This window comes from Hyaena hyaena, unplaced genomic scaffold (genome assembly GCF_003009895.1).
Source record: "Hyaena hyaena isolate Hyena2069 unplaced genomic scaffold, ASM300989v1 scaffold_1696, whole genome shotgun sequence".
In the NCBI taxonomy this organism is placed as follows: Eukaryota; Metazoa; Chordata; class Mammalia; order Carnivora; family Hyaenidae; genus Hyaena; species Hyaena hyaena.
In genome coordinates this window covers 13,013-40,789 of record NW_024082331.1, presented here as the reverse complement: position 1 = coordinate 40,789, position 27,777 = coordinate 13,013, and the positions used below count along the sequence as shown (strand labels likewise).

The following is a 27,777-nucleotide window of genomic DNA, read 5'->3' as shown; positions in this document are numbered from 1 at the left end:
CACAAAGAACACTGCATATGTGAGCAGTTTACAGGGGTTACCCCTGAAGGCAGATCCCCATCTCTGGGCTCAGGGACTAACTTTGCTACTGAGTGATGAGGCTTGGGCACATCACTTCCCCTCTGAGTTTGTTTCTTCACTTGTTTGTTTGTTCGTTTATTTTATTTTTAAAAATCTTTATTTATTTTAGAGAGAGAGAGAGACAGAGCATGAGCAGGGGAGGGGCAGAGAGAGGGAGACACAGAATCTGAAGCAGGCTCCAGGCTCAGAGATGTCAGCACAGAGCCTGACGTGGGGCTTGAACTCATGGACTGTGAGATCATGACCTGAGCCTAAGTCGGACACTTAACCGACTGAGCCACTCAGGCACCCCTCTTCATTTATAAATAATTCCACATCTTATAATGGCACTAAGAACCAAATGACATGACTGATATGAATCGTCTTTACAAAATAATTGTGAGTGGTCAAAAATGGCCAGTGTCATTAGTCTTGTGTACTTCTCCCAGATTAATTTGTCCTTCCACAAGGAATCCCCAGTTTTCCAAATTATTCTTTTAAGAATAAATCGCAAATAGTGAGGATGTAATTTTGGAGTAAACCATTCATTTGGAGTAAATGATTCATTTGGAGTAAGTGATTCATTCCACATTGTTGGGTCAGTTTCTGTAAATGGTTGGAAAGGCAGGGATGTGTAGTTTAGGCAGTAAGAGAAAGAACTTTCTAATTGTCTGTGTGGTACAGTGATGACTGCTGGCTCAGAGGTAGGCGGCTCCCTGTCACTGGAGGCAAACAAGCAGTCTGGCAAGATTTCCCTGTCAGGGAGGCTGATCAGAGAAAACAGGACCAGGACTGAGGTCATGGGAGGTTCCTGACCCCTGAGGCTCCTTCCCTTTCTAAACCATTCTAACACTTACATACAAACCACTTTGAGAGACGGAAAAGGCTTTTGTATTCTATTCAGGGGATAAGGTAAAATGGTGGGAGTTTTCTTTCCTCTTGAAGTGAAAATTGTAGATTTTATGTAAGACCACAGTAAAAAAAAATCTGACATTTCTACTCTGTGAGTCTGAGCTAAAGCTGAGATTTGCTTTTGAAATATGAAAGTAAACTGTTACTAGCTCAATTTAAGTCTGTAGGATTTATATTTATATATAACCTTTAAAGTTCTCCCAACTTCTCACCCTGGAGAAAAGAAGAAATTACAGCAATCTTACTTAGGGCTGGAAGTCTAGAGAGACACTAGTTCTGGGTTAATGGAAAACTGACACTGTTTTGCCTAGGCTTCCAGCAGCTTCCAGCAGCTTCAACTGATGTGAACTCTCACACCCAGGGACACAGTTATGAGTCTCACATATTAAATTGAGTGCTTTTGTGATCCAAGCTCAATTATGATTCAGTTTTAAAAACGTTTCTTCATGGTATTTTTAAGAGCACTATTTGTTTTTAAACATCACCCTTTCACAGTCCAAAGCAACTTCTTAATGCCGCTATTGCTCATGGCAATAACCCATTTCCATTCTCTGGAGATGACTTTTCAGCGTGTTTCTCCTTGTGCTGTATGTATCCAGTCCAGTGTGCAGGCATGTGGCTCTCCCTGTACACCCGCCACTGTCCCTGCCCTCTCCTGGCCCCACAGAGAGAGCCGGGACAGAGTAGGAGGCATACAGTGTTCGCATTAGAAGGCTCCTAGATTTCATCTCAACTAATTTGAATTTTTGCAACCCCCTCCCCCCATTTATTAATGTTGAAGACCCTGAGGAATGGTTGGGGCGGGGAGGGTGGTTCACAAAGCAAGTAGTAGCAAAATGAAGCTCGGGCACAATGGAGTGAGTCTTAAATGATTCTCTTAGTTTGATTTCCCAGAAGCAGCACAAGGAACACAGGTATAAGTGGTTTATTGGCCGGGCGATCCCAGGAAACACCAGCAGGCACATGAGGAAATGGATCAGGAAAGGGGAGACGGCTATTTAGGACGTGTTCATGGACAGGTTAGCGCTGTGGGCCTGTAGGCCACCAGGGCTCCAGTCCCTGAGAACCTCTGGAGATGGTTCACGACAAGCCTTGGACTTGTTTGGCCAACGCTTGTTTGTCATTGGTTGAGCATTGCTCCCGCTCTTCCTACCCCGCACTTCCAGCCTGCTCTGTGCAGGGGGCTACGCAGTTTCATGCGGCCAGAGAAAGCCGTCGCAGAGAGTTGCAGGGCTGTGTGCAGGAAGTCACCCAGCAGGCAGCACTGGTGCAGGTCTGGGAGACTGGGAGACATGGGTGGGACAGTGGCTGCCTCTGCCTCAATGGTCACATGAAAATTTCTCTCCTGTCTCTGGTCAGTAAACCTCAGAGCTCTGCCTTAGAGGTGAGAGGCTGAAACAAAACGTGATTTATAAAGGAAGATTAAATATGTAGGGTTAGTATTTGCGAATGAGCAAATACTATCCCTATGTTATGGGAACTTACCATGCGCATTTGCACCTCCCACCTTTGCACATGCTGCCCCTCCACCTTGTATGGCTCATCCTAGAAACCTACTCACCCTCTGAAGTTCAGCTCCAAAATGAACTTGACTGTTCGGTTGCTCTGACAGCATGCTGTGCCAGCTCAGAAATAACAGGACTACGCAGTGTCCGTGCCTCCTGTGCGCCCACCTCGGCTGCTACTATTAGTGGTAATAGTAGCTAATGTTTATTGAATTTAATTATGACTTTATGTGCCAGGCACTATTTAAAATACTTTATGTTAATTACCTCACTGAATCCCCTCAGCAACTCTATGCAGTGACTGCAGTTAGCATCTCTATTTTGTGGAGAGGAGACAGAGAGGTGAAGCAAATTTCCCAGGGTCATGTAGTTAGCAAAGGGGCAGAGCTAGAAGGTTCCAGAAGGTCAGGCTTCCAAGTCCCTGCTCTTAGCAGCTGTACAGAACAGCCGATCGTTGGCTGCGGTAGAGAACGGGGCCCAAGGACTGAACTCTGGGGATATTTCTAGTGGTTTTTATAGGGCTTCCTGCTAGACTGGGAAGCACTGTAGCAAAGCTCACAGGGGTAGGACACACAAGATTTATATTCTACAAAGACTGTATAGTGTGCAGGGCAAATTGGAAGGGGAGAGCGTGAACACAGGGATGATGACAGTCACGGCGGGCACAGGGACCTGGGAAAGAAAGAATGAAGTTCCAGGGTTAGCATGGAAAGAATGAAGTTCCAGGGTTAGCATGAGGTAGCTCCCGTTCACCCCCCTCACTGCTTGCCAGCACAGCGGGGCTGCCACTCCTGGGGGTGCGGGTGCGGCATCTGGACAAAGGGGCTGAGCAACCGGGTGCAGCCTGAGCCCTGAGGAGGGGTCACACACACCAAGACGGAGGGGTACTTTTGCTCATTTGCACCAAGAATCCAGGTAGCCTAGCGATGGCAATCCAGACGTTTTGTTTTATTTCGTTTTATTTTATTTTATTTTATTTTAGAGAGAGCATGCAAACAGGGGAGAGAGGCAGAGGGAAAGAATCTTAAGTTGGCCCCATGCTCAATGCAGAGCCTGACACAGGGGTGAATCCCACGACCCTGGGATCATGACCAGAGACGAAATCAAGAGTAAGACATTCAACAGATTCAATCACCCAGATGCCCCCAATCCAGACATTTTAAGTTACCTTTTGTTTCCTGATTGTGTCATGCTTTCCCCCCACCACTGTGTTTTGAATATTTGCTTTCCTCTGCTATGGATACTGTTTCACTCATTCCTTAATTTATTTTTTCACTTATTCATACAACACATTCTTTTTAGCACCCACCACGTGCCGGGTACCTCTGTATTTGACAGTGATTTGGTGGGAAAGCTTACAATCTAGGGATGAGATGAATATTAATGAAATTGTTATACAGATATGTCACTCTGACACTATCTTTGAAGGTAAAATGGGACCATGAGACTATATGCTGGGTGCTGGGGACTTATCTGCTCTGGAAGGCAAGTGGCCATGGTAAGGTCACCACTGGGACAATATGGTTTCCCTTAGGATTTGCATGACTTTTATGCTGACGTGAAGAACAAATAAGAACTAACCAGGAAAAGAGGGTAGAGAAGGCGACTGACTACCCTTCCTGCAGCCCTACTATATTTGACAGCGTGCTCATGCACCCCTGGCCTGGAGGACAGAGGTGTGGATCCAGGCAGGTTCAACAAAACAAAGAGAGGGGACTCTGAGGAGGAGGTCTGTAGGATGGGGAGAGCGCACAGGGAGGAAGGAGCGAGCACCCCCAGGGCAGATGGCAGGTTCGAGCTTGGAAGACCTGTGGGGGCCCCTCCTAGCAGGCCGGTGGGGAGCTCTGCAAAAGAGGCGTGTTCAACATTGACTTTTCAATTGTACTTCTGTGGTTTAGGATTCTTGCCCTCCCTTAACCTTCAGTATTATCGGTTGCACACAAATCCTTCATGGGAATAGTTTGGGGAAAAGGTGAGCTCCCTGTAAAGTCAGTGGGAAACAATGAAAGAAGCATGGGGAGGGGAGGTGACACGGATGAAGTCAAAAGGTCGGAGGACACCGAAATTTGGAGGCAGCAGCAATAGAAGGTGTGGTCAAAATCAGCTCTGTTTAAGCCTCAGAGGGCTAGAATATTGTTTATAGTCCATCATAGCAAGTGATTAGCATAGAGTGGTGATCGGAGGCAGCACTGAAGAGGGTCTGATGAGAGTAGGGGCAGTCGAGACACGGAGAGAGAAAAGAAGGGACCTTTTCACTGGGTCCTTGGCAATGGGACAGGGCTGTGTTCTCTTTCCAGACACCTGAGACGTCATGTGTTCACTCCCCGCACCTTGGCTCCCCTCGCCCCCCACAACCCAGCCAGTCACTATGCAAAGCCTACCGGGACCCTGGAGAATCACTAATTCACCATTTATTGAACACTGTGACCTTCCAGGTACAAAGTCACTGGGGACATGCCCTTGGTCCTCGCCCCTTGGAGTACTCAATCTCGTAGGGGAGATAAACGTCACAGAACCGTCGTCAGGGCTGCCACAGAGGTGGGTCCAGAGGGTGTGGCAGCAGGAGTGGGATGGTGACCCGGCTTTCCGGTCACGGTGTTACCCAGGGTAGGTGGGTGCCTGGCACGCAGAGGGAGAGGGGCAGGCGCCCGCCGCCGTGGCTCCAGGCTGTCTGCACTAGCCCTCCTCAGGGCTTATCCTTTTCAACAAGTCATGTCTCACCAGCTGGGACTCTAAATCCCTCAAGGCCACGGAGGCTCTGCACATGTGTGGGTGTGACAGAGGGAAGGGGCAGAATTTGAGTGGCGCCAAGGAGAGCCCTGTGCCCCAGGGCCCCCTCCCAAAGCTCCATCTGTGTGTGGCCAGGCTTGCGCTCCCCCGGCCCTCACTCCCCTGAGGCTGTCAGTGGAGGTAAAGGCCTTCCCCCCAACCCCCCCCACCCCACCCCACCCCCCCGCCTGCTAGAAGCACACGACTGGGGTCGGGCACTGGAGAGGGAGGGGACGGAGACGGAGAAGGGGGGGGATATGGGTGAGCAAAGATACACTTGGGCTTTTATAATGTTCTTACTACCCCTTATATCCTCCACTTTTTTACAAACCTCAAAACACGGATAGTAAGAGCTCCTGAAGAGACGCACCAAGAGGGTGGAAACTGTGTTTCTGAGGTAGGAGTGTAAGGCAGTGTAATGGGACAAGGGCTGGAGTCAGGAGACCCCGCGAGTCCAGCTGTGGGGCCCTGAGCAAGGCCAGGGCCTTCTCTGGCCTCCATCCCTGCACCTGGTGGGTGAGGCGGGCCGGTGTCTCGGCCTCGGTGGTCGCGGTTTCCGGGGCAAGAGGCGAGGAAAGCGTGTGGGCCCTGTTCCTCCTCCTGGGCCGAAGCGGGTCTGCGGGTCTGCGAAGTCACGCAAAATAGCCCCAGAGGAAGACGTTGACGGCGAGCAGCAGCACGGCGTTGACGTCGCAGACGGCGCTCCAGAGCGGCTCCTCGGCGATGCTGGTCAGCTCCCGCCCGCGCGCCGCCGGCTCCGCCGGGCTCTGCGCCGGGGGCCCCAGCCCGCAGAGCCCGTCCCACAGCAGCCGGCGCCACGGCCCGCGCCGGGCTGGGGGGGGGGGGGGGGGCGGGTGACAAGGGGCAGGGGAGGGAGAGCTGGTGAGACTCGGAAGAAGCGGGGGGCGCTGGGCCCCTCCTGCGAGCCAAGCCGCTGGGCGCCCGGCTGGGAGGCGGACGGGGCTCTGGCTCAGCGTCCCGCCGTCCCGCGGAGCCTCCCAGTGACGCAGGGTGGGGTACGGGGTGAGGACAACGGGGTTCATCCCCATTCAGAGCACGAGGGCCCGAGAGATCGTGCCGGACCAGGGCCGCTCTGGCTCCGCTGCGAGAGGCCCTTTGCACGTCCCCTCGGCTTCTCCCTGCGGCGGGTCTTTCCCTCTCCCGTAGGCCTACCGCAACGCGCGCCCCCTCTCCAGGTTGTCCTGAGCATCAGAAGGGCAATGGACGTTTGGTAGCGTTTTAAAAAGGGACCCATGCTGGAGCAGCAGGGAAAGGCTCTGGAAACTGGAATGTTCTCACCGGGGGTGAGGGCGTGAGACGTGGGTCCCCAGCACGGGATGGGGCTGCTCTGAGGTTAAAGGGTAGCAGAGTTCATTAAAAATTAAGTTTAAAAAGAAGTAAGAGTGTATTTTAAGGGGGTTCTTTTTTGCATTAGCAGGTAGCATATTAAAATAAAATTAATATGAAAACCTTTTCACTGAGGTTGAACGGAACCCACATTATCTTAATGACATTGGCACCTGGTTCTTGGTAAGTTCAACGCGACTACAGAGTGTCAGAGATATGAAGACCCCGGAGGCCATCTGGTCTGGCTCCCTCTTTGTACGAGGAGGAAAAAAGACTCAGAGAAAGGAGGGGACCAGTGACAAGCTGCACTAAGCAACGCCAGGCACGTGGCTCTTCAATTCTACTAGCTTTCATCATTTTACAAGCCCATCCAAGCTCTCTCTCCTGATTCTCAGGGCCCGCCTTGGGCCCCACGATGGGCAGGGCATCATGTGCCGATTCTGGGGCCCAGAGTGCCCCTTACTAGGTGGCTCATGGTGAGCAAGGACTCAGTACATCTGAGTGTGTCTCTAACCTGGCTGTATACACTTTTTTCAGCTCGACTCTGCTGTCCTTAACATCTTTTTCATCTTCCCTTTTTTAGGACACAAAATTACACTGCCATTTTGCTGTTTTGCCTGAGGACAGCATAATTGAGCCTTCATCTGCCTGTGGGCCCAGAGTTTGCTTTTAATGGAAAGAAGCAGAAAGCACCTCCCTAGTCTTTTGGGGGAGCAAACCCCCCACAGGGAGAAGGCATTTCTCTGCTTCTCTGAGTCAGGCTCTGCCTGTGGCATGGGGCCAGCCGGGGGAAGGTGCGACGAGCACATGAGTCTGTGGTGCTAGGGTTCAGCTGGAGGGGGGCAGTGCAAGCTGCTCCCTTCCTTCCTAGCTTCTTTCCTTCCTCTTTGTTCTTTCGCTGTCTGCCTTGCCTAAAAGAGCCTGCCCCTCCTCCCTGCCTCGCCTAAAAGAGCCTGCCCCTCCTCCGTGCCGTACAGTTTCGAGGGGCCAAGACTTGCTTCTTGCCGTGATTGGGGGGGAAACGGTTTTGAGACCCCATCTAGTGCATGGACCACAAAGCTTGAGAAAAAGACAAGGGGTTACATTTTGCAGAGCAAAACACGCTGGAACTAATGTGGCAACCGATTAGACTTTGAGCTTCAGTGGCCCATGTGGGCTTTGACCTTGGAAGCTCGTAAAGGATTATTTTCTCCATTATAGTCCGCTTTTATCATGGACTGCTGGCTTTTAACTGCCGCAGCTTGAGCAAGAAGATGTGAGTCTTAGATGTTGGTGGGACCCTGGAACTTACGATGTCATCAGCTCCAGGCACCTGGCTCTTTCTCCAGGCAGGGCCTTCAGCAGGTGAAGGGCGTCAAGAAAGGTGGGCAGTTTCTCAGGCCTTAGGGAAGCACGGGCCCCTCCCCCCCAAGCCTGGGGAAGGCGAGGGACCCGGGCGGCATAGTGCCGCTGGCTGTTCAGGTTCAACAGGTGGTGCTTTGCTGATCTTACCTGGGCTCTCAGCCTAAGTGAGTTATTAAAGATTTGGAAACCAGAGGCTCGGAAGGAGCCCTCAGGGCTCTGCCATATCCAACGGGAGAAGGCCACTGCTGAAGGCACCCTGACTGCACCCCGGTGCCGAGGTTCCCACTAACTAAGGCAGGAAGTAGACTTAGGACTTACATTTCACTGAATTATTAATTTCTGAGGGCAAGAGAAGTTGATGTGGGCCTTTCACTTGGAAACTGATTTAACTTTTCTGACTGTAATTTTTCCTTAGGAATTTTATAATTTAGGAAATCCCTAGGATGTCATTATATTAGAGTTTTAATGGTGTTATTTAATCACACTCCAGAAAGGCTATAGCTGCATCATGTCTTGTGCCAATTTTCCACTTTTAGGTACTGCGCGGACTTAGAGTGAATCTGACTCAGGTACTATTGTGACACTTTTGAGAGCCTCCGGGGGCAGAACTGATCTGGCCCATCAGCAGCTCCAGAAGAATGCCCTGAGGAATGGTGGTTGGTCTGCAGGGACCTTATGAAGACAGACAGAACCGTGTAGAGGCATGGCTGCTCTGCTCCCATGAGGGACAGCGGTGCTTCCGTGTGACTATAGGCAGAATTGGTAAACTCTGCGGGGAATACATAAATAGTATGGGGAGGGGTGGGGACTGTTTCTTTGATGTGCCTGATGTTTCCTTCCATCTGGAGGGAACTCAGTTAGTTTAACACCCTTTGATTTTCTGACCTTAGGCTCATTCTACTCCGGGGAGGTGAAGGGACTTCCCTGTTGGTAGATTTGGGAAGCATGAAGAGGGCATGCTTGGCTGTCTCTCCCTCCTCCCTCTTGGCAATGCAGTGCTCCCAGGGCAGAGAAGCACCTCTGCCTCATGCGGGGCTTCAGCAGAAGGAAGCACGCCTCCCCATGGATATAAAATGAATCTTCCCACCTATCCTTTATTGGTAACAATAAATGGCGATATTTTGGCTCCCATCTGCCTTCTAGTTTGTCTTATTTCTCAAGTGGTTTAATAGCCATGTGGGAAGAGAGGGTGATTTTTTTAGGCATCCCTCAGAGACCCTATCCCCAATGATTCCCAAATGTGGGTCTTTGGGGACCCATGACATGGCCTCTGTCCCCATTGCTCCTCTGTGATGTGTGCCCCCCATCCGGCCCCCCAGCCTACCTCCGTGCTGGTCCCGGTCCTGGCTGGAGTTCTCGGTCTCTCCGCCAGGAGGGCATGCCCCAGGTGGCATCTCTGAGGTCCCTGGTGTGCCCTCCGGGGCCTCCTTCTCCAGCTCAGAGTGGGGATGGTTCCGTGTCCACCACGTCAGACGAGCGAGCTGGAGGGGAAGAAGACACTGCTTGACTCGGTTACCTTTGAGGGGAAGTCTTGCTGTGGGAAAACATGACCCCCTTCACAGGAGGCCGGCAGAGCAGTGAGGAGCTCCGGGAACAGGCACAGGGCCCAGTCAGGAGGCCTGGCTCTCAGCCGAATGCCCGGTCCTTTGAAAATCTGCGCCCCTGAGCACCTGCTCCAGGCTCCGTGCTCGCAGACTGGGAGGAAAGAAGCCAGACAGGGAGGCAGGTGCCGCATGACAGAAGGCTCCCAAGGTCAGGCTGTGGAGGTGATACTGTAAACAGAAGCTCGTAGGCAATGGAGAGTCACTGAAGACTTTAGACAATGGTAAGAGATGCTAAATTATGGGATTTCGAAAGATCTCTTGGAGGGGCACATGGGTGGCTCAGTCAGTTGAGCGTCCGACTTCAGTTCAGGTCATGATCTCTCAGTTCGTGAGTTCAAACCCCGCATCGGGCTCTGTGCTGATAGCTCGGAGCCTGGAGCCTGCTTCTGACTCTGTCTCCCTCTCTCTCTCTGCTCGTGCTCTGTCTCTCTCAAAAATAAATAAACATTTTAAAAAAAGATCTCACAGAGTGAATTAAAGGGATCTCCCCTGGAGGCTGCTGGAAGAGCTGAGCATGACCTACAGAGCATCAGGGTAGATGGAGGGGACGGCGTTTGGGATGTTAAAGAGGAAGACCCACAGGCCTTGGTGACTGACTGAATGAGCCAGGTGAGGACGCAGCAGACCTGGCTCTCAGGTTCCTGCCGTGGGCCATCAGATGGTTGGTGGGCGAGCCGGAAGAGTCTGCCTAGAGACTGCCAGCAGAGCCTGCCTCTGCAGCGTGGGCATGTCCAGGTGAGGAGAAGCACACCTGTGTCCTTTGGAAGAGACTTGACCTCTTTTCTCTTTCTGGCAGCTCAGCAGAACACACAGCAGGTTCTCTGGCTGATATCAACTGGACCTGACGATGACTGTCTGAGCTCTGGACAGCCTCCTTTCCAAACAGGCTTTTTCCTAGCCAGGCAGCTCTTGGTTACATATTGACCCGGGTATCCCCTGCCTTGCCACAGATTCCTACCAATATGTACAGCAGTGCAGGGTGAGGGGCCGTCTTCTGGGGCCCTTCCCGCCAGCATCCAGCAATGCCTCTATATGGTCACGAGAGCCTGGGTTGCTGCTTCCCTTTTAAGTACATCTCCATAAATGTCACCTCAGACTTACACTGTGTGTCATTGGGCAGTATATAGGTGGTGTCACTTTATGTCATGGTTTGAATTTGGATTTGGGGTTTGAATCTTTGGCTAGTGATAGAGAATTGAGTTTCGTCTTCATGTAGAGGGTTGTTGAATTCATGGGCACGGTTAAGATAGCACAGAGACAGTGTGGGGGAGAAGGGTTACAGGCCATATTTGGGTCCCTAAGGAACCCTGACATCTAAGACCACAAAGAAGGCAGAAGAACGATTCGAGGCTAGAAAGACAATACTGGAGGGGAATATATCACGGACGAGAACGGAACATATAATGGACGTGCCCCTTCAGGAGGCAGGAGGTGGTCAGTGGTGTCTTGTCATCCTCAGAACTCACTGAGGATGAAGATGAGGACGTGATTGGTATCTCTAGCAACGAGAGGGTTATTGGGGTCTTGGTGGGAGTAATTTCAGTGGGAAGGTGGGACACCAGCCAGACTGGATGAGACGTTTACAAGAGGTGGGAAGTGGAGGCTGGGAGTGGAGGCCGTTCTGCACGGTCTGCTAATGAGAAGTGGGGTGGGGGTGGGGGGCAGCTGTAATTAGGGAAGGGAGGGGATTTTCAAGTGTGAGACATTTCGGTGTGGGACTGAGAGAGCAGACGATGGAAAAGAAGCGGAAGATTCCGGCTGTGAGGAGAGACCATTTCTGGAGTGCACCACCAGAGAAATTGGCCTCTCTTGGCTCCTCAGAGGGAATTAGTGACACCATGGCTATAAAGTCGTTTTGCAAACTGTAAAGCACTGTACAGGTCAGAGACATTATTAGTGACTTCCACCCAGTGTTTCAGGGACTAGCGTCTGGCATGGGCTATGTTATTGGCTGGATTGTGTCCCTCTCAAATTCATATGCTCAAGTCCTAAGCCCCAGTACTTCAGAATGTGACTATACATGGAGATAAGGCCTTTAAAGAGGTAATTAAGATTAAATGAAGATATTAGAGTGGCCCTAATCAATATGACTGGCGTCCTTATAAGGAGAGACTAGGGAGCAGCTGGGTGGCTCAGTCAGTTAACTGTTGGATGCTTGGCTTCAGCTCAGGTCATGATATTGCAGTTTGTGAGTTGGAGCCCTGCATCAGGCTCTGTGCTGATGGTGGGGAGCCTGCCTTTCTCTCTCTCTGGTGGGGATTCTGATGGTGGGGATTCTCTCTTTCTCTCTCTCTCTCTCTCTCTCTCTCTGCCCCTCCCCTGCATGTCCTCTCTCTCTCTCTCAAAATAAATAAATAAGCTTTTTTAAAAAAGAAGGGAAGAGGAGGGCTCGGGCAGGCACAAGGAAAGACAGGGTGAAGACAGAGAGAGGCATCTGCAAGCCAAGGAGCGGGGCCTCAGAGAGAACAACCCCACAGACACCTTGACCTCAGACTTGTCATCTCTAGAGCTGTAAGAACATACATTTCTGTTGTTTTGGGCCCCAGATTGCGGTACCATGTCATGGACCCCAGGCCAATACTCTGGCTCTAAAGGCGAAAGGTTTCAAAAGACAGCTTCAAAGTCTGAGGGCTGGCAAATCTGTCAGCGTGGCAGAGAGGACTCACTCTGGCAGACTCTCTTTCCTCGTTGACCTGCGTCTTGACTGGCCAATGAATCCCTACTCACTCTTCTAGGGCCAGCTCAGAGTGACCTCCCTGATGTGGGCCCCCCAGGGGTGACAACCCCTCCTGTCCTCAGCCCCTCCCTTTGAGCTTGGTCCTTCTTCACTTTCTTGTGGTAGAGTAACTGTTCGTGCTGGCAGGGACCATTATCTTGGTAATCCTAGCACAGAGCCCAGCACACAGTAGGTGCTCATTGAGTAAATTTCCAACTGAATGAAATACTTTTCACATGGGAATTACTAATCCAATGAGCTCCTCCCCCCAAGGACGGCTGTGTAGCCTCAGAGGAGACAACAACCCAACAATCCAATGGAGTAAAACTTGATGGTAGAATTCCAGATGCGGGGGCGGGGGTGGGGGGGTGGGGGAGGTGTCTGGAGAGCATTTTGTGGGGCCCCAGGACAAGCACTCCACTTGCCTTCCCCTCAGGGATGGGGGTGGTACAGAGGCTGACGGTGACGATGACGATGGCAGTGAGCCCACAGAGCAGGAGAGCAAAGTAGAGGTAGTGGAAGTCCTTCAGCACGGCTGGCCTCCGGTCTACATCCCCGCAAGCTGGAGCTGGGTATGAGAACTCCAGGATCATGCGCAGAAGGCCCACGACCAGGCCAAACATGAGGCCCCAGAAGGCTCCCTATGGAGAGAGGGCAGACATGGGCAAGGGTGAGGTCCAGCTGCAAGGCCCTAGGAAGCTGAAAGCCCCTGGGGTGTTAGAGTGTTTGCAGGTCCACCTTAGTGAGCTCCCACTCATGCCTAGGCTTTGTCAGGGCCGGCAGAGTGGTGCATTGGGAAGGACACAGGCTCCAGAGTCAGACACACGAGGATTTGGACCCTGGATCCATTTTAGAAAGATCGAAGCAATGACTCAACCTCACTGGCCTGGAATTCTCTTGCGTGCAATGATAAGAGGATTTAGTAAATGCTATGTATAGGTGCTTCGTATTCAACTAGAATGGAATAAACTTTTGTAATAAGCAAGGAAAACCAGGATCCCATAGCCTGATTTTCTGTTAATAAATAAAAAATCAGAATAGAGCTCTTCCTTTTTAGTTTTTTAAAAAGAAGAGCCCAGGCACCTCCCCTATCTTGTTTATAACACCAGTTGACCCTAACCTCTACGTGTTCCCCATATGCAAGAGGCAAATGGCTTATGTTTTCAAAAATGAGACGCTGATCCTGATTTCAGGAATTCTAGAATGAGCAAAAATACTTAGAATTCAACTGAGCCCTGCTGTGCGCCATGCTTATCAGCAGGGAGATTCGATCTCTGGAAACAGTAAACACCTTGCTGGGTACTCCCTTGTGAGAGGCGTTCTGAGGTCTCCTTTGCAATGGCTTTGAGCTGTCCTTTGGCTCCTGTGGAGGGTGTCCATGACATCCCTTAGCCCCAGCGGAGTTGGGCCCCTCTTTTCTATGGGGGGAGGGGAGTCCTGGCATCTCTAGCTCCTCCAGGCTGTCAGCTTTCAGCAGCTTCATGAACAGCATGTCCACAGGGTCCTCCCAAGGTCCACACTCCGCTTCGTTGCTGGTATTTTGCCCACATACAGAACTTTATGGTGTCAGAGGGAACAGACTCAGAGGTCCTGCAGTCTGACTTGGGCTTTCACACATGCTCTGCCACGTGTCTGGCACTCTTCTCTTCCCCATTAATCCTTCGGTCTAGGTTCAATGTCACCTCTGGCCCCCTCCCATGTATCCCGTAAGTTAGGTGTCCCTGCCGTCTCCTTTCACAGCGGTTATTACATTTTGTTATTATTTCGTATTGAATCACCTTTCCTCCCATCTGGCCCAGTGACGGCAGACCTACCTAAACCTTGTAAATCATTGCATCTAGGAGCCTCCACAATAGGATCGATGAACGTTTGGTCAGGAAATGAATGAATCAAGACCCGATGCTATGGATGGGGAGGGAGATGGAAGCCTAAATGGGGCAGTGGGCATGTCTAATATGTCACAGAGAGATGCTGGACAGGCCAGCTCTCCTGACCCTCGGGTGTACTGGGAGAGGCAGGTGTCCTGCCACACTCACAGGCTCTGTGACCCGCTTGCAGAAGATGGCCAGAAGGAAGAGGGCAGTGATAGGTGGGGCCAGGTAGCTGGTGACAGCCTGGATGTAGTCGAAGAGCTGCCCGCTGTTGGAGCTTTGGATGATGGGGATCCAGAGGATGCTGATGGCAACCAGGAACACCACAAACAGTCTGCAGGGAGGGCACAGGGCGCCGTGAGGTGTGCTCAGGGCGGCACGGGCGTGGGGTGAGGGGGAGGTCATGCAGAGGAACCAGGAAGGGGGGAGGGAGGGGAAGACATAGGTGCTGAATCAGAGAATGTTAGGAGACTGGAAATGCCAAGATTCTGGAAATGTAGACTGTTAAAATCCCAGAATATCAGAATTCCAGAATCCAAGAAACACAGGATTTTTGAGTTGGATGTCTTTGAGGTCATGTCGCACGCCTGTTCTTCGGGGAGGAATCCACACCTTTCGCAACACTACCCACCTCAATAAATGGCCTTTGGCCTTGGCTTGGGATGCCTTTCCTTCCGGTCTGCGTCCAAACCTTGTGCAAGACAGCGCTCTTCTCCGGGATGGCTTTAACTTCAGGGACTTTTCCCGTCTTTGGGATCCTCCAGCTCTAACCCCTGCCCCCTGACATTGGCATTTAGCTCAGAATAGGGACTCCACCTTCTTTTCCTGACTCCCCCTCAACTGATCCTGAAACAAGTTGAAAAACGTTTCTTGGATGGGTTGGGTGCAATACTGCATATAGCCAGGAGATGGCGCCCAAATCCCACTGATGGATGAAATAAACGGCAGTGAAACTGGGCTAAGTGTGAGGGAGCTCAAAGGACGCTTCTTTGGAAATTTCTCTGCACACCTGTCCTCTCCTGTCTCTTCCCTCACACATTTTCTCTCTCAGGCCCCACTAGAGTGGCAGCTACCACCGTCTACAGGTAGACCCTTAGATGCTCGGGTGCTGTGCACAGGGCTGGGGGCACAGCGAGCAGGTGCTAGGGCTCTACTAGGCAGCAGTGGACAGAAGGCATCCTGATGGAAGGAGCAGCACGTGCAAAGGCAGGAGATGGAAGACAGCAAGTTATTGAAACTCAAGTACCATCAACCAAAAGGGAAGAGTAAACATGTTAGTCCAGAAACCTGGGTCACAGAGCCTTAAATTAGGAAGCAAAGATTTCAGAAAGTGCCCCTTAACCCTGTGTAAACTACAAGCCCAGGGAAGAAAAGGAAACAAGCCACCAAGTGATACTTTGAAAAGCGTAAAATCGAAACCAATGAGGGAAAGTTCAAATTCTTCAGCTTGGTGCCTAAGGCTCTGCCTCCTTTGGAGACAGCCTTCCTAGGGCAGTGGTAGTCTCCATGGAGACCGGCCCGGGGCATCAACAGGCCAGGAGCAGCCCTCGAGGCAGGGCAGGGCAAGAGGCCCCTGGGCCCCCAGCACAAGGTGTGATGCAAGGGGGCTGGACAGGGGGAGTCTGACGGAGTGAATTAGCAGGCTTTCCGTTATCCTGGGATAACGCCTGGAGCTGACCCTGAAGCTCCTGGGGGAGGACTGCTTGCTAACCTGGGGCCCCTCATACAGCTCACCTTTCCCTTCTTACATGCCTGTCAGCTTCTCTCACTTATGCTGTTGCTTACTTGCAGGAGAAAGCCGGACAGGGAAGAGACTTTCTCCTCCTTATTCTGGAGGAGGAGGGACGTCCAGAGCGGGGGAGGGACTAACCTGAGGTCGTGTCGGGAGCTGGCGCTAGAACCAGGCGCTCTGACCGCCCCCGCCCCCACCCGCTGCATCTCCCTAGGGCAGCGGGGGAGGGAGGAAGGGGGGAGGGGAAGGGGAGGGGTTCCGCCTGCGAGTGGGGAGGTGGGGACCCCGGAAGGGGGCGCAGCGCACCTGCCCACCACCATCAACTCCTGCTCCGTAGCCTTCCTCCGGAAGCGCTGCCACACGTCGATGGCAAACAAGGTGCTGCTGCTGTTGAAGATGGAGGTGAGCGAGCTCATGAGGGCGGCCAGGATCACTGCGATCATCAGGCCCCGGAGACCTGGGGAGGGGCGAGGTCTCCCGTGAAGGCCAGCTCTGTTGGGGGGGGGGGTTGGCGGAGGGGGCATGCCTTGGCAGGCAGAGCCAGGAGTCCGGGGGTGGTGCTGGCCATGCATGAGGTTCCCCTCCGTGCAGATAAGGAATCCAGGAGAACCAGAGGCCGGCTTCTAGGTAAGCCCTGCCTTCACCCGCTCTGCCCTCCGCCCTGCTCTATGCCCTTGGGCGAGCCATCCGATCCACCCCTGCCCAGTGGCAGCTCCCTTGTCTGCACCACTAAGAGGCCTGCGGCTAAGTGGTCCTTCAGGTTCTCTGCAGCTTTCACGGCCCAGTCTGGGCATCTGAGCCTGGAGACACTTAGTTAGCGCCCCCCAAAGGGGAGGAAGGTGAGAGTTACTAACGGAGTGTTTTCAGTTTTTGTGCTTTTTCATCAACACTGTGGGACCAGGCTAAGGCCCTCACCTGGGAAGGGTGGCCCTGGGAAGGCCTGGATTTGTTTCCTGGTTCTGCAGGTAACCGACTGTGTGATCTTTGAACTAGTTCCTTCCTTTCTGGGCCTGTTCTGCCCCCTGTGGCAGGAGAGGGTGGATCCCGTTGATGTCTGAGGTCTCTATGACTCCGATTACCAACATTCCAGAAACAGGGCTACTCATGTTTCCCTGGGGAGAGGACTCTCCCTCCGCCCTGCCTCAGCCCTCTTTCCTCTCAGTCCGAGTACTTAACCACCTCCTGGAGGTCTTCCTGAAAGACTCAAGGTGTTCCAAACAAGCCTAGGCCAGCACCTTCCAGCACCTTCTTCCAGGGCTGCTGTTTCTTTCTTTGGTTCATAATATCCAATCTCCACATCAGATCATCAGATGCTCAGTTATCCTCGATGCCCTCTTCTCCCCTGCCCCCCCACCTCCCTCAATCAGCCCCTCTGTGGAGGCTCTGGCCCAGCACCTCCACTATTTCTTTGATTCTTTTTTTTTTTTTTTTTTTTTTTTGATGAAGGGGAGGTGCAGAAGAAGAGAGAGGCTCCCAAGCAGGCTCCATGCTCAGCACAGAGCCTGAAATGGGGCTCAATTTTATGACCTGGGAATCATGACCTAAGCTGAAACCAGGAATGGGACTGAGCCGCCCAGGTGCCCCTGATTCATTTCTTGTTCTGCTGAAGGGAGGGGATGGCCCAACGGAAGAGCTTCCCGCTATAGACCTGGCTCTTTCCCTAAGTCCCCCTCTCAGTGTCACCATAAACCCAGGACCTGGAAGGCCTCTCTGGGTCCCTCTGTCATTCTCATCCCTCCAATGTAATCAGTCATCAAATCCTGCCGCCTTACCTCACAAATATCTTTTAAACTCTTTCTGTCCATCTCTGAAGCCACTGACCTGGTCCACACCACCATCATCCCTCACCCGGACCACTGCAAACCCCTTGTTAACTGTCTCTCTGCCTCCCCTTAAGCTGAGCCCTCCATGCAGCCCAACTCCCTCGTGCTCCGGCCTGAAACCCAGCGTGAAGGCTCTGCTCCACAGCGAGGCGTGGCCACGGCCTCCCCTCCGCCAAGGCCGTCCGTTCCTCCCACGTGTGAGCCACACAGGGCTCCTTCAGGTCACACTTCCTGCTCTCGCTCAGCCCAGGGCCTTTGCACACACAGTCCCTCCTCCCCGGAATGACATTTCCCACACCCGCCTGGCTTTGTCTACCTAAGACGTCCTTTGGGATTCAGCTCCATTTCCTCTCCTCCAGGAAGCCTCTGACATTCCCCCAGGTTGAACCAGGTGCCTCCTTAGGGCTTCTCAGTGCCACTGTGTCCCCGCACTGGTGACAGTATTGTACCCTCTGTGGGCCCGGGTATCCTGGAGATGGGAGGAAGCCCTGAGGCTTGCCTTTTATCCCTGCATCTCCAGGAGTAGAGCCAGAATGGGTGGCTGACAGCGGGGACTGGAGGAGGCTGGGACATGGGAGTGAAGGGTGGTGTGGAGGAGACGGGACTCACCCACGGGCATGAGGGCTATGACCAGCTTGGGGTAGGCGATGTTGGAACACCCCACTCGGGCCCCGCAGATGCTTTGGCAGACGTCAGGGTCTACACAGCCCACCTCATCTGTAGAAGAAATGACGGCCATTAGACCCGAGTCGTCCTGTGCCTTCTTGGTTTGGCCCAATATTTGCTTTCCAGCCCTACAGGGGAGTACTCACTGGTGCCCCGGGCAGAGCCAGCGTCTCTTGTAGAGGCCAGAGGTCAAGGGGCAGGTGGACATCTGGGTACTGTGACTTAGAACTGTCTCTGGTAAATCCCTTGGCCATATACTACCCTGCAAAGCCTGGTGGACTCCAGGCTTTAGGCCTTATATCTGGATAAAAGGCAAACATCCTTGGAAGGCACCAAGAATGCCTTCATTGTTCTTTCCTTTATAAAGGGAAAGTGGGATTTTAAAATGTTCAAATACAAATTTCTTCCACCGCGATACTCATTGTATGTTTGGCCCGCAAAGCCTGACACATTTACTATGTATTCTTAATAGACCTAGCGTGTGACCCCTCCCCCCAGTGCCACACTGCCCTGCTCCTACCCGGGTACAGGGCCCGGCTGATCATGCCAGGCATGACGATGAAGAACATGGGCAGGATCTTCAGGTAGCCCCCCAGCACGGAGCCTCCCTTAGCGTGGGACAGATTCTTGGCAGACAGAGACCTCTGCACAATGACCTAAAAAGGGAGCAGAGGAGGCATGCCACTTAGGTCAGGGGGGCCTCGGCTCAGCCACACGAGAGCCCTGAGGAAGTCCCAGAACAAGTCCCACCCCTCTGTGCATCTAGATGCGTGGTTTTCCCACAGGGAGCCACCCTAGTCTGTGACGGGCCGGGCAAAGCCCAGCGGGGCCTCACCTGGTCTGTGCACCAGCACCAGGTGGCCAGCACTGTTAGCCCGAAAATGAGGCCTGGCCACGGAATGTCTCCGCTCACGGGGTCCCGAAGCATGTGGAAGGCATCAGACCGGGGGAGATGGCAGGTGGTATTGGGGACCGTGGCGTTAGGGATGGCCTCTCTGTACCGCTGCTCCAGGCCTGGGTACCAGCCCACCTCCTGAAAGCCTGTGCAGAGAGACCACAGTGAGTGGCACAGCTCTGAGACCCCATTGGACCCGTCACATGCCCCCACCCCACCTCCCAGTCCCATGTGGGGCCTTGGGGCTTGGAACTGGTATGCAGCTTGGGGATGAGGGAGGAACGTGGGGCTTAGACCCTTAGATTGGGGTATTGAGAAGTCTGCTCTGTGGGAATCCCATCTGGAGATGAGGGTAGGGAGGTGGGGAACATGGCTCTGTGCTCTGGAAAGTTCCAGTCACAGCATGGAGGTGAAAGGCCAAGACAAATCAGATAGCAATTGTGATGCGACAGTGGGTGTATTCAAGTCTCTACCTTACCCAGGAACATGAGGACCAGGGCGCCCCCCACCATGATCACCGTCTGCAGAGCATCTGTGTAGATCACGGCCGTGAGGCCCCCTGGGACCCAAAGAGAGGGCTCATCAGTCAGCACCAGCAAGGGGTTCCCTCTGGCCTCCCGCCCATGCTTGGCCACACTGGGGAGACCAGACAAGACCTGGAGCCCTCTTAGCAGGTCGATTCTAGCCGCCTGCCTTCCCCCCACAGGCTGGTCCCAGCCACTGGCACTCAAATGGAGCTGTCTCTCTCCAGCGGCCCTGAGTACCGCAGCTGCACCTCCTTCCTTTGTGCTTGTTGTCTTTATACCCCAAGACTGTTCCTCTCCTGTGCTGGCAGTTCCATCAGGAATGCCCCCTCCCTCCCCACCAAACGCCATGTCAATTCCTGCATTTGCAAACTGACTTAGCCACGAGCCAGGGGCGCAAGGGCCCAGGCCTGTGTGAGGTGCTTTGTGAGAGACAGAGAAAGGCAGGCTGGTGGCCCTGTCTGGAGCAGTCCCCAGCCACTCTAGGGGCTCCTGGTGACAGTCCCCTAGTCATGCCCCTGCTCACTGTAGCATCCCTAGACGACCTCCCCCCACCTCTCCCTGCCTCTCAGTCTCTGCTCCAGGCACCTGCACCCCAATGCAAGCTGCCCTGGGCCTTACCTGCGATGGTGTAGACAGCCGTCACCACCAGCAGCATGGCCGTGGAAAGGTACAGGTTCCAGCCCAAGGCTATCTGGATGAAGAGGGCTCCAGAGAAGATGTCAGTCTGCAGAGAGCCAGGACCCAGGAGCCCAGGTCACCCAAGGCCCTCACTGTGGCCACCAGGTATGTTTCCTCCTGCTCAGCGATACCAAGTGCTGTCAACCCTCATCACGTCAGGAGGCTGAGCCTAAAGCGCCACAATGAGGAGGATGGACTTGACCCTGAAGATGCTGAGGACCGTAGAGATTTTCAAGCAAAGGAGCACCGCATAAATCTTTGAGACCAAGAGCAACATAGTCTGGTGGCACTGAGGGGATAGTGGGCCGTGATGGCAGGGGGGCAGGGATGAAGAGAAGATAGAGGAGAGGAAACAGGGAGCAGGGGCTGGAGAGAGAGAGCTGGCACCGAGAGGCTCCCTGACTATTCCCTGGCAGGGCAGAGGCCTGCCCAGCTGCCGGTGGGCCCAGGCTGACCAGACGGGGCAGGAGCCCCAGGACAGATGACCGCACTTCCGGAGGCTCTATGTGTTTGTGTTTATTACAGGATTCGACTGGCTAGAGGACAAGCTGACCTAGGCTTGTTTTCAGGCATTGGTGGACGAGAGGCTGTACAGTTTTTCCCATCTCTTGACCTGGCAACTCACGGACTCAGTCCCCCTCAGTGCCTGCTTGCCGATCCCTTTGCATGGTTGTCTCATGAACCCACCCCAGGGCTACTACGGGACGGAGTGCAAGGGCACCTGGATCCGGTAACAGGAACTTAACTTTGGTTCCAGTCCCAGGGCTCCGTTCTGTGTGGACACGGGTGAGCCGTCTGCCCTAGGTTTGTTTTCGGGGCATAGGTCAGAGGAGGAAGAATAAGGACCTTTCTATCGGTAACATGCTAAGCAACCAATTCATGGTGCTGAACGGAGGACCAATTAATGGAGAGAGCAATGAATGAATGCACTCTAGATTATGAATTCTTTAAATAGAGGGACTGTCATTTACTTAAGAGATATTTCTCATTCATCCATGATCACTCCACTGCTGAGGGAGAGCATGCATTGAAGGTATGTGGATTCATCCTTCCTCCCTTCCTCTCTTTCTCCCTTCCTTCCTTCTTTCCTCCTATCTATCTATCTATCTATCTATCTATCTATCTATCTATCATCTAGCCATCCATCCATCCATCCATCCATCCATCCATCCATCCCTACACCCAGCAGTAAGCCATGACTTAAGCTCAGTGTTTTCAGAGAGACAAGATGACCACACTGCAGTGGGTACTCACCGAAATCTTGGTGAAGATGTAGAGGATGAGGGAGAGGACAGACATATACACCTGGATCCTCTGGCCCCCGAATCGCTTCTTCAGGTACTGTGGCATGGTGACCACACCAGCAGCAATGTACACGGGGACAAAGATCCAGCCCAGGGCCAGAAGCAGCCAGGTTGCCTGGGAGAGCGGGGAGAGCAAGGTACCCATGTCCTAGATGCAGATGGAAGGGCAGCCCCCTACCCCACGTCATGCTGTGAGGGAGCCCTGAGCTGGGAGGCGAGGGACCTGGGACCTGATTTTAGTGCTCTGTAACCTCTGAGTCGCTCTGCCTCTCCCAGGCCTTGGTTTCCTCATCAACCCATAAAATGGGTTCTCGATTTACCATACAGCCTCTCCAAGCACCTCTGAGGTTCCTCTAAGCACTAAAGCCAGGGATGGGGTGGGGTGGGGGTTGTGGGGGGGGCGGGGTTCAGACACCCATTATCTCTGAGAAACCTCCCCACCAGCCTCCTCACGTTCCATTCGAAGCCCCCAACGGCAAGGCCTCCTGCAGCTCCTGTCCCAGCCAGGCCGATGAACAAGCCACTGCCCACATTGCTGGACATCAGAGAGGCCCCGATCTGCAAGACACAAGTGGGGTCAAAGGTCGGGGTCAATTTTAATCCAAATTAATTTATGACCAGGATCATGAACTTCAGTAGCTGTGAACAGAGCAGGGCCTCGGCTCAGCAAATCAGAGGAAGGAGAGGAAGTAAAGGAGCAAAGAAGAGGAGGGATGGAGGTGACATTTATTGGGTACCTACTGTATGTGGACCCTGGGTGAGGCGTTTAATATGCAGTAGTATGCTTAGTCTTCGTAAATATTTCAAAGGATAGGTTTAATCTTTTCAATTTACGGAGGAATGAAATAGCGTTCGGAAAAATGGCTCCAGGGCACCCAGTGAGTGAGTGGCCAAGTGGGAAAGGAGGGAAGCCACGAGGAGCCGGGCCACGTAGGGAGGACAAGGCTCTGCACTAGGGCCATCCATGTAGGGGCCTGCAGAGACATGGATGCTGAGGAGAGGAGGGGAGGGCCCCACAGAGGGACTGGGGGAGGCCCTCTGCCACCTAGAGCCTCCAGCACAAGGCCAGGCAGAGGGAGGAGCCGAGGGGCTGAGCACAGGCTGGGCCAGCCTCCGAGTTGAGGTCATTTTTCCCCGGGAGGCAGCCAACTACTCTGAGGCAATGGACACAATAATGTAAGGATGACACCATAGCCGTTAGTATGTAAACAGCATTGCCCAGTGCCAGGCACTGCCCTAAATGTGCTAACTTGGGGCGCCTGGACAGCTCAGTCGGTTGAGTATCTGACTCTTGGTTTTGGCTCAGGTTAGGATCTCACGGTTCATGAGCTGAAGCCCTGGTTGAACTCTGGGCTGACAGTGTGAAGCCTTCTTGGGATTCTCTCTCCCTCTCTTTGCCCCTCTCCTGCTCTCTCTCTCTCCCTCTCTCATTATCTATACACACACACACACACAAACTGATGCAAGCCTCACCACAGCCCTGTGTGGTAAGTCCTATTATTATTATTCCCATTTTACTGAGGAGGACACCAAGGTACAGATAAATGATTGCCCACGTTCCAGAACGAGTAAGCAACAGAACTTTTGAACCCTGGCTGTCTGGCTCCAGTAATTAGTATGCGATTGTTGCTGGGCACCTAATAAGCACTCATTAGTGTTATCTTTTATTATTTGATGGGATCCTTTCCTGGATGGGAAAGGGGCAGAGGGAGGGGCTCTGGGACCTGGGCAGAGGCAGGACGGGGCCGGTGGCCAAGAGCTGTGCTCCAGCCTTGCGCCCTGTATCATTTTAATAAAATCACTTCCTCTTGCAAGCCCTCAGATCCTTCACCTGTAAAATGTGGGGACTCACCTGCTCCCACTCACTGCCTGTTCTCGAGGTGCTGGACGGTAGAAGTGAGAAGGAAGGAAAGGTACTGAGACATTCAGAAAACAGACACCCGAGCAGCAGAAGGGCACAGAGATTCCGACTGGCCTGACATTGCTTCTTGCTGAAGCCACTCCGTGCGGCTGTGCACACATACACGCATGCACACACATGCACATGCACACACATGCATGCACACACGTGCACATACACGCACACACGTGCACGCACACACATGCATGCACACACGTGCACATACACGCACACACATGCATGCACACACGCGCACACATGCACACACCCATACACTCCACAGTCCCGGGGACGCTGGCAGGGCTGGGCTGGGGCACCTCGGCCCCACTCAGCCCAGGGCTCCCAGTTCATGACTGGAGGGGTTGTCAGTCAACAAGGTTGGGGGGGGACACGGATGCTGCTCCCCCTTCTGCTCTTGGCTTCCCAGCCACACACTCCCCTCAGGGCACAGAGAGGGGAGTGAGGCACTTCTCGGGACTGGCCTGGTAGGGAAGGGCGCACAGCTATGGGATTTGCATCACAGATACCCAGACACACAGACATGCGGGCTCGTTTCACCAACGGGACCAAGCCGAGCAGGTTGTGCGCCGGCCCCAGCAGAAGCCCCGCCCCACTGAGGGTGCCCGTCTCCACACCCCACTCGTCGGGGGCGGCACCCTCCTCCCGCTAGGAAGCCTCAGGTTTCCTCACACCTAAAGTGAGACAGAACATCGCATGGAGCAGGGAGATGTCCTCTCCGCGGGACCGGACCGGCACCAGGCCAGCCGCTAGCCGCTCTCCCGGACGGACCAGGAGGCCCTCTGTCCTGCTTCCTGTCCCTCCTGCAGACTCCCCTCCGGGGCTGTGATGGGGGCGGGGGCCGGCTCCAGCTGAGCAGAATGCCCTTCCTTCTGTTGAGGGGATGGCTGGCAGGGACCAGTCACTGTCCCTGGGAGCTGCCAGCCCCTGGCCCCTCACACTCTGGGGATTCTGTTGTGCCAGAGGCATGCGAGCTCATGCCCCCACCTCCTCCTGTCCCAGATCCCGAACCTTCCAGAGAGCTCGCTCAGCGCGCAGGGACGCCTCTACTCTTCAGTGAGTCTGTCACCAGCGCAGGCAGGGAGAGGGCTGAGAACCAAGACAGGCTGTAGGGACGGCTGGTGGTGTGTGAGAGCATGCACGTGTGCCAGGCGTGTGAGCTGTGCGTGCCCAGGCGTGCACACAGCCTCAGCTACCAGGGGGGCTGACAACTCCACCCTGACTTTTCCCAGTAGGACTCCTCTCCCTCCGTCCTGTTGCAGGAAGTGGAAGTTAGTTTTGAGGACCAAGAGAAACAAGAGAGATGAGGCTCACAAAGGTGTTGGGATCCATTCCCTGAGGCTGCTGGAGATTTGACCTCTGTGACCCCCCTCACCCCACTGCTCTAGAGTACTAAGTGTCTCCTTCCCATGAAAGCCTTTGCTAATCTCACCTCCCCTGAGGTCAGAGGCTTCCTGCAAGTGCTCACAGCCCCTTTGCATCCCCGCAGCTCAGCATTCATCCTGTTTTCTGGGAGTCCATCAGCTCAGCGTATCTGAGCTTCTCCAGGACAGGAACATTCTAGATTATTTCTGTGGGTGCAGTGTCCAGCCTACGGTATGCAATGAGCACACACCTATCCGAGGGGCACATTAGTAAGGTCTCTCGGGTTACGGGGTGCCTTTGGGCCACCGAGAAGGAGCCCCAGAGCCAGGAAACTTAACTGGGGGGCTGCTGCCTTGGTCCAGGTAAGACAGGACAAGGATCGAATGATGGGAGGGGACAGGGAGGAAGATCAACTCACCGGCCACCAGCTCATGGACCTCCCCGCCAGGAAGTAGCCGCCAATGGTCCCTCGGCTTGCACGAATGGATGACTGGAAAGGAAGGGGAGAGAGATAAGCTCTCCCGAGCTCCCCCACCTCTGCCCCACCTCAGCTCCCCCGTTCCTGGGTGCAGGCACTGGGGTGACGCAGAGCGGGAGAACCCAGACTGCCAGTTTCACGGGTTTTATTCTACGTGCCTTTGAGAGGGTCACAGCCTCTCTCTGGGCTGAGCTCATCATTCATCCCCCTGGGCTGGTGCTCAGAGCAAAAGGGCCAACAGAGATTAAAGGCTTCGTGAACGGCACGGTACATGGCGAGTGTGCAACATTACGGCCGTTGTCCCCTTAGCCCTCCCTCTGGCCACACTGTCTGTGGGGAAGTGATTTGTGTCTGACTGTGAGGCCTGCGTGGAGCCCCCCTCTCCCTCCTTTCTGCAGGACTCCCACACGCTGGGGCTGGGGGCGCAGAGGGCCCAGCAGCCCCCCGCAAAGGTAGGGCTCTGTCTGGGGGGCTTCTCCTGCCCTGGCCCGAAGTCGGGCCACACTGGGTAAGCCTGTGCAGGAGCCCACACAGACCCCTGCCCCCGGCTGCTGGGTGGTGGTCTGCAGCCTGCTTGGGGGAACCGCTCTGAAGAACAAAAGGCGGGTGGACGTGAATGGACTTCCTCTGGGGACTCCGGGGCTGACAGCAGGGCCGTGGGCAGGGGAGCGGAAACTTGAAGACTTTATTAAGATGCTGAAGCCAATGGGTCTGTGATGAGGTCCAGAGGTGAGAGAAATGCTTGAAGGAGAGGAGGGAACAAGAGAAATGTGAAAGGAGATTCTTTGCCCCCAAGGAAAAGCCGACTACAGTCATCGGGGAGTGCTGGGGAGGGGAGGGACGATGTTTGTTGAGGCTTTGGTGACTTTCTTGTCACTGATGGTCTTTGGGCAGGGCCACGTGAATTCATTTCACAGGTAAGGAAACTGAGGCCTGAAGACAGGGAGCAACCTGTCCAAATTCACTGAGGACTTGGTTCTTCTCCCAGGAGCCAGTGATCAGCTGTTGGCCCTTTTCTGCTTCACCCCAGCCTTGGGAGGCACAGGCTATTCACCCTGCTCTGCAGATGAGGAGACTGAGGCCCAGGAGGGTTTGTGAGCTTGCCACGGTGACCAACTGGGTGGGACTCGAATCACCGTCCCCTGCCCGGCAGAGTCTGAGGGTGCTGGCGTGCTTCCTACATGCTGCCAGGTGCTTACATGTGTCCTGTTTCTCAGCGGTCATGACCACTCTACAGTGTAGGCTTTATTATTCTCACTGTCTGGATGGGAAGACTGAGGCTCACAGATGGTTGGGATGTGCCCAGGGCCCTGTGGCTCTAACAGTCGGGTTAGGATCTGAACTCAGGGCTCCCTGACCTCTCAGAGCCTGGCTCCTATTCCCGGCACCGAGGCTCAGGTGAACAATGGAGAATAGAAGGACCTTTGGACTCGCCTGGCTCCTTTCCCATGGGCACTTGAACCGTGGCTCCATTAGAAAGCCCTACTCCTTGCCAAGAAGACACCCACTAGTGAAGGGTGGGGTAGGCTGTGAGAGGAGCGTCCACAGAGCTGGCGATCTTGGCCTGAGGAGGAGGGCAAGAGTGGGGCTCGTGCCAGGAATGGGCGAGGCCAAAGGCAGCAGATGCATAGAGAGAGGGCGTTGGGAGATGGGGGTTCCAGCCTGGCCTGCTGCAGCTTGCTGTGTGCCCCCAGGCAAGTCACACCCCTCTCTGGGCCTCAGTCTGCCCGTCCATAAAAGAAGGGATTGGAGAAAATGATTCCTGAAGGCCTCTCCATCCAGTCCTGTGCTTCCTTGATCCGCCTTCCCCCTGCTCGCTCTGGCTCCGCAACCAGCCAGAGGTGAGAGCCTGCCCCTGCTTCCCCGCCAGGCCCCAACCCTCGGGCCCACTCACCCAGATCCCCACACCGATGACAAAGACGAAGTAGACGACCAGGACCCCTATGTCATAGGCATGTAGGCTGACTCCGGAGCCCAGCACTGAGGGTGGAGCTGTCGCAGTCCTGGCCCCACTTCCTGAAGCTCCGGGCCCCATTGCTGCCAGCGCCACGCTCCTTTGTTAGAGTGGCTCGCACCCAGCTGGACTTTGAGGCGCTCCTGGCTTCGTTCCTCTCCTGTAATCATTAAACAGCCCCAAGGGCCATTAGCTGCTGAGGAAGCTCTGAGCCCCACCAGCACGGAAAGTCCTGGTCCCCTTTTCTCCCAGCTCCCACCCCATCCTCTGCTGGCCCCCCTCCTTTCCCTGCCCCCAGTACATACACGC

General features: G+C 54.0%; 1 protein-coding gene across 1 annotated transcript; it reads right to left on the bottom strand.

Moving 5' to 3' along the window:
* Positions 1-5,869: 5,869 nt before the first annotated feature.
* Positions 5,870-27,552, bottom strand: SLC5A9 (solute carrier family 5 member 9). Its single transcript, XM_039224652.1, has 14 exons — positions 27,409-27,552; positions 25,455-25,526; positions 22,207-22,311; positions 21,704-21,868; positions 20,390-20,495; positions 19,723-19,803; positions 19,185-19,390; positions 18,870-19,005; positions 18,293-18,400; positions 16,167-16,317; positions 14,294-14,462; positions 12,683-12,898; positions 9,262-9,418; positions 5,870-6,078 (listed from the first exon to the last, which is right to left on the bottom strand). Exons 1-14 carry the CDS (start codon positions 27,547-27,549, stop codon positions 5,879-5,881), a joined length of 2,013 nt encoding a protein of 670 aa, XP_039080583.1. The 5' UTR covers positions 27,550-27,552; the 3' UTR covers positions 5,870-5,878.
* Between the last annotated feature and the right edge of the window lie 225 nt (positions 27,553-27,777).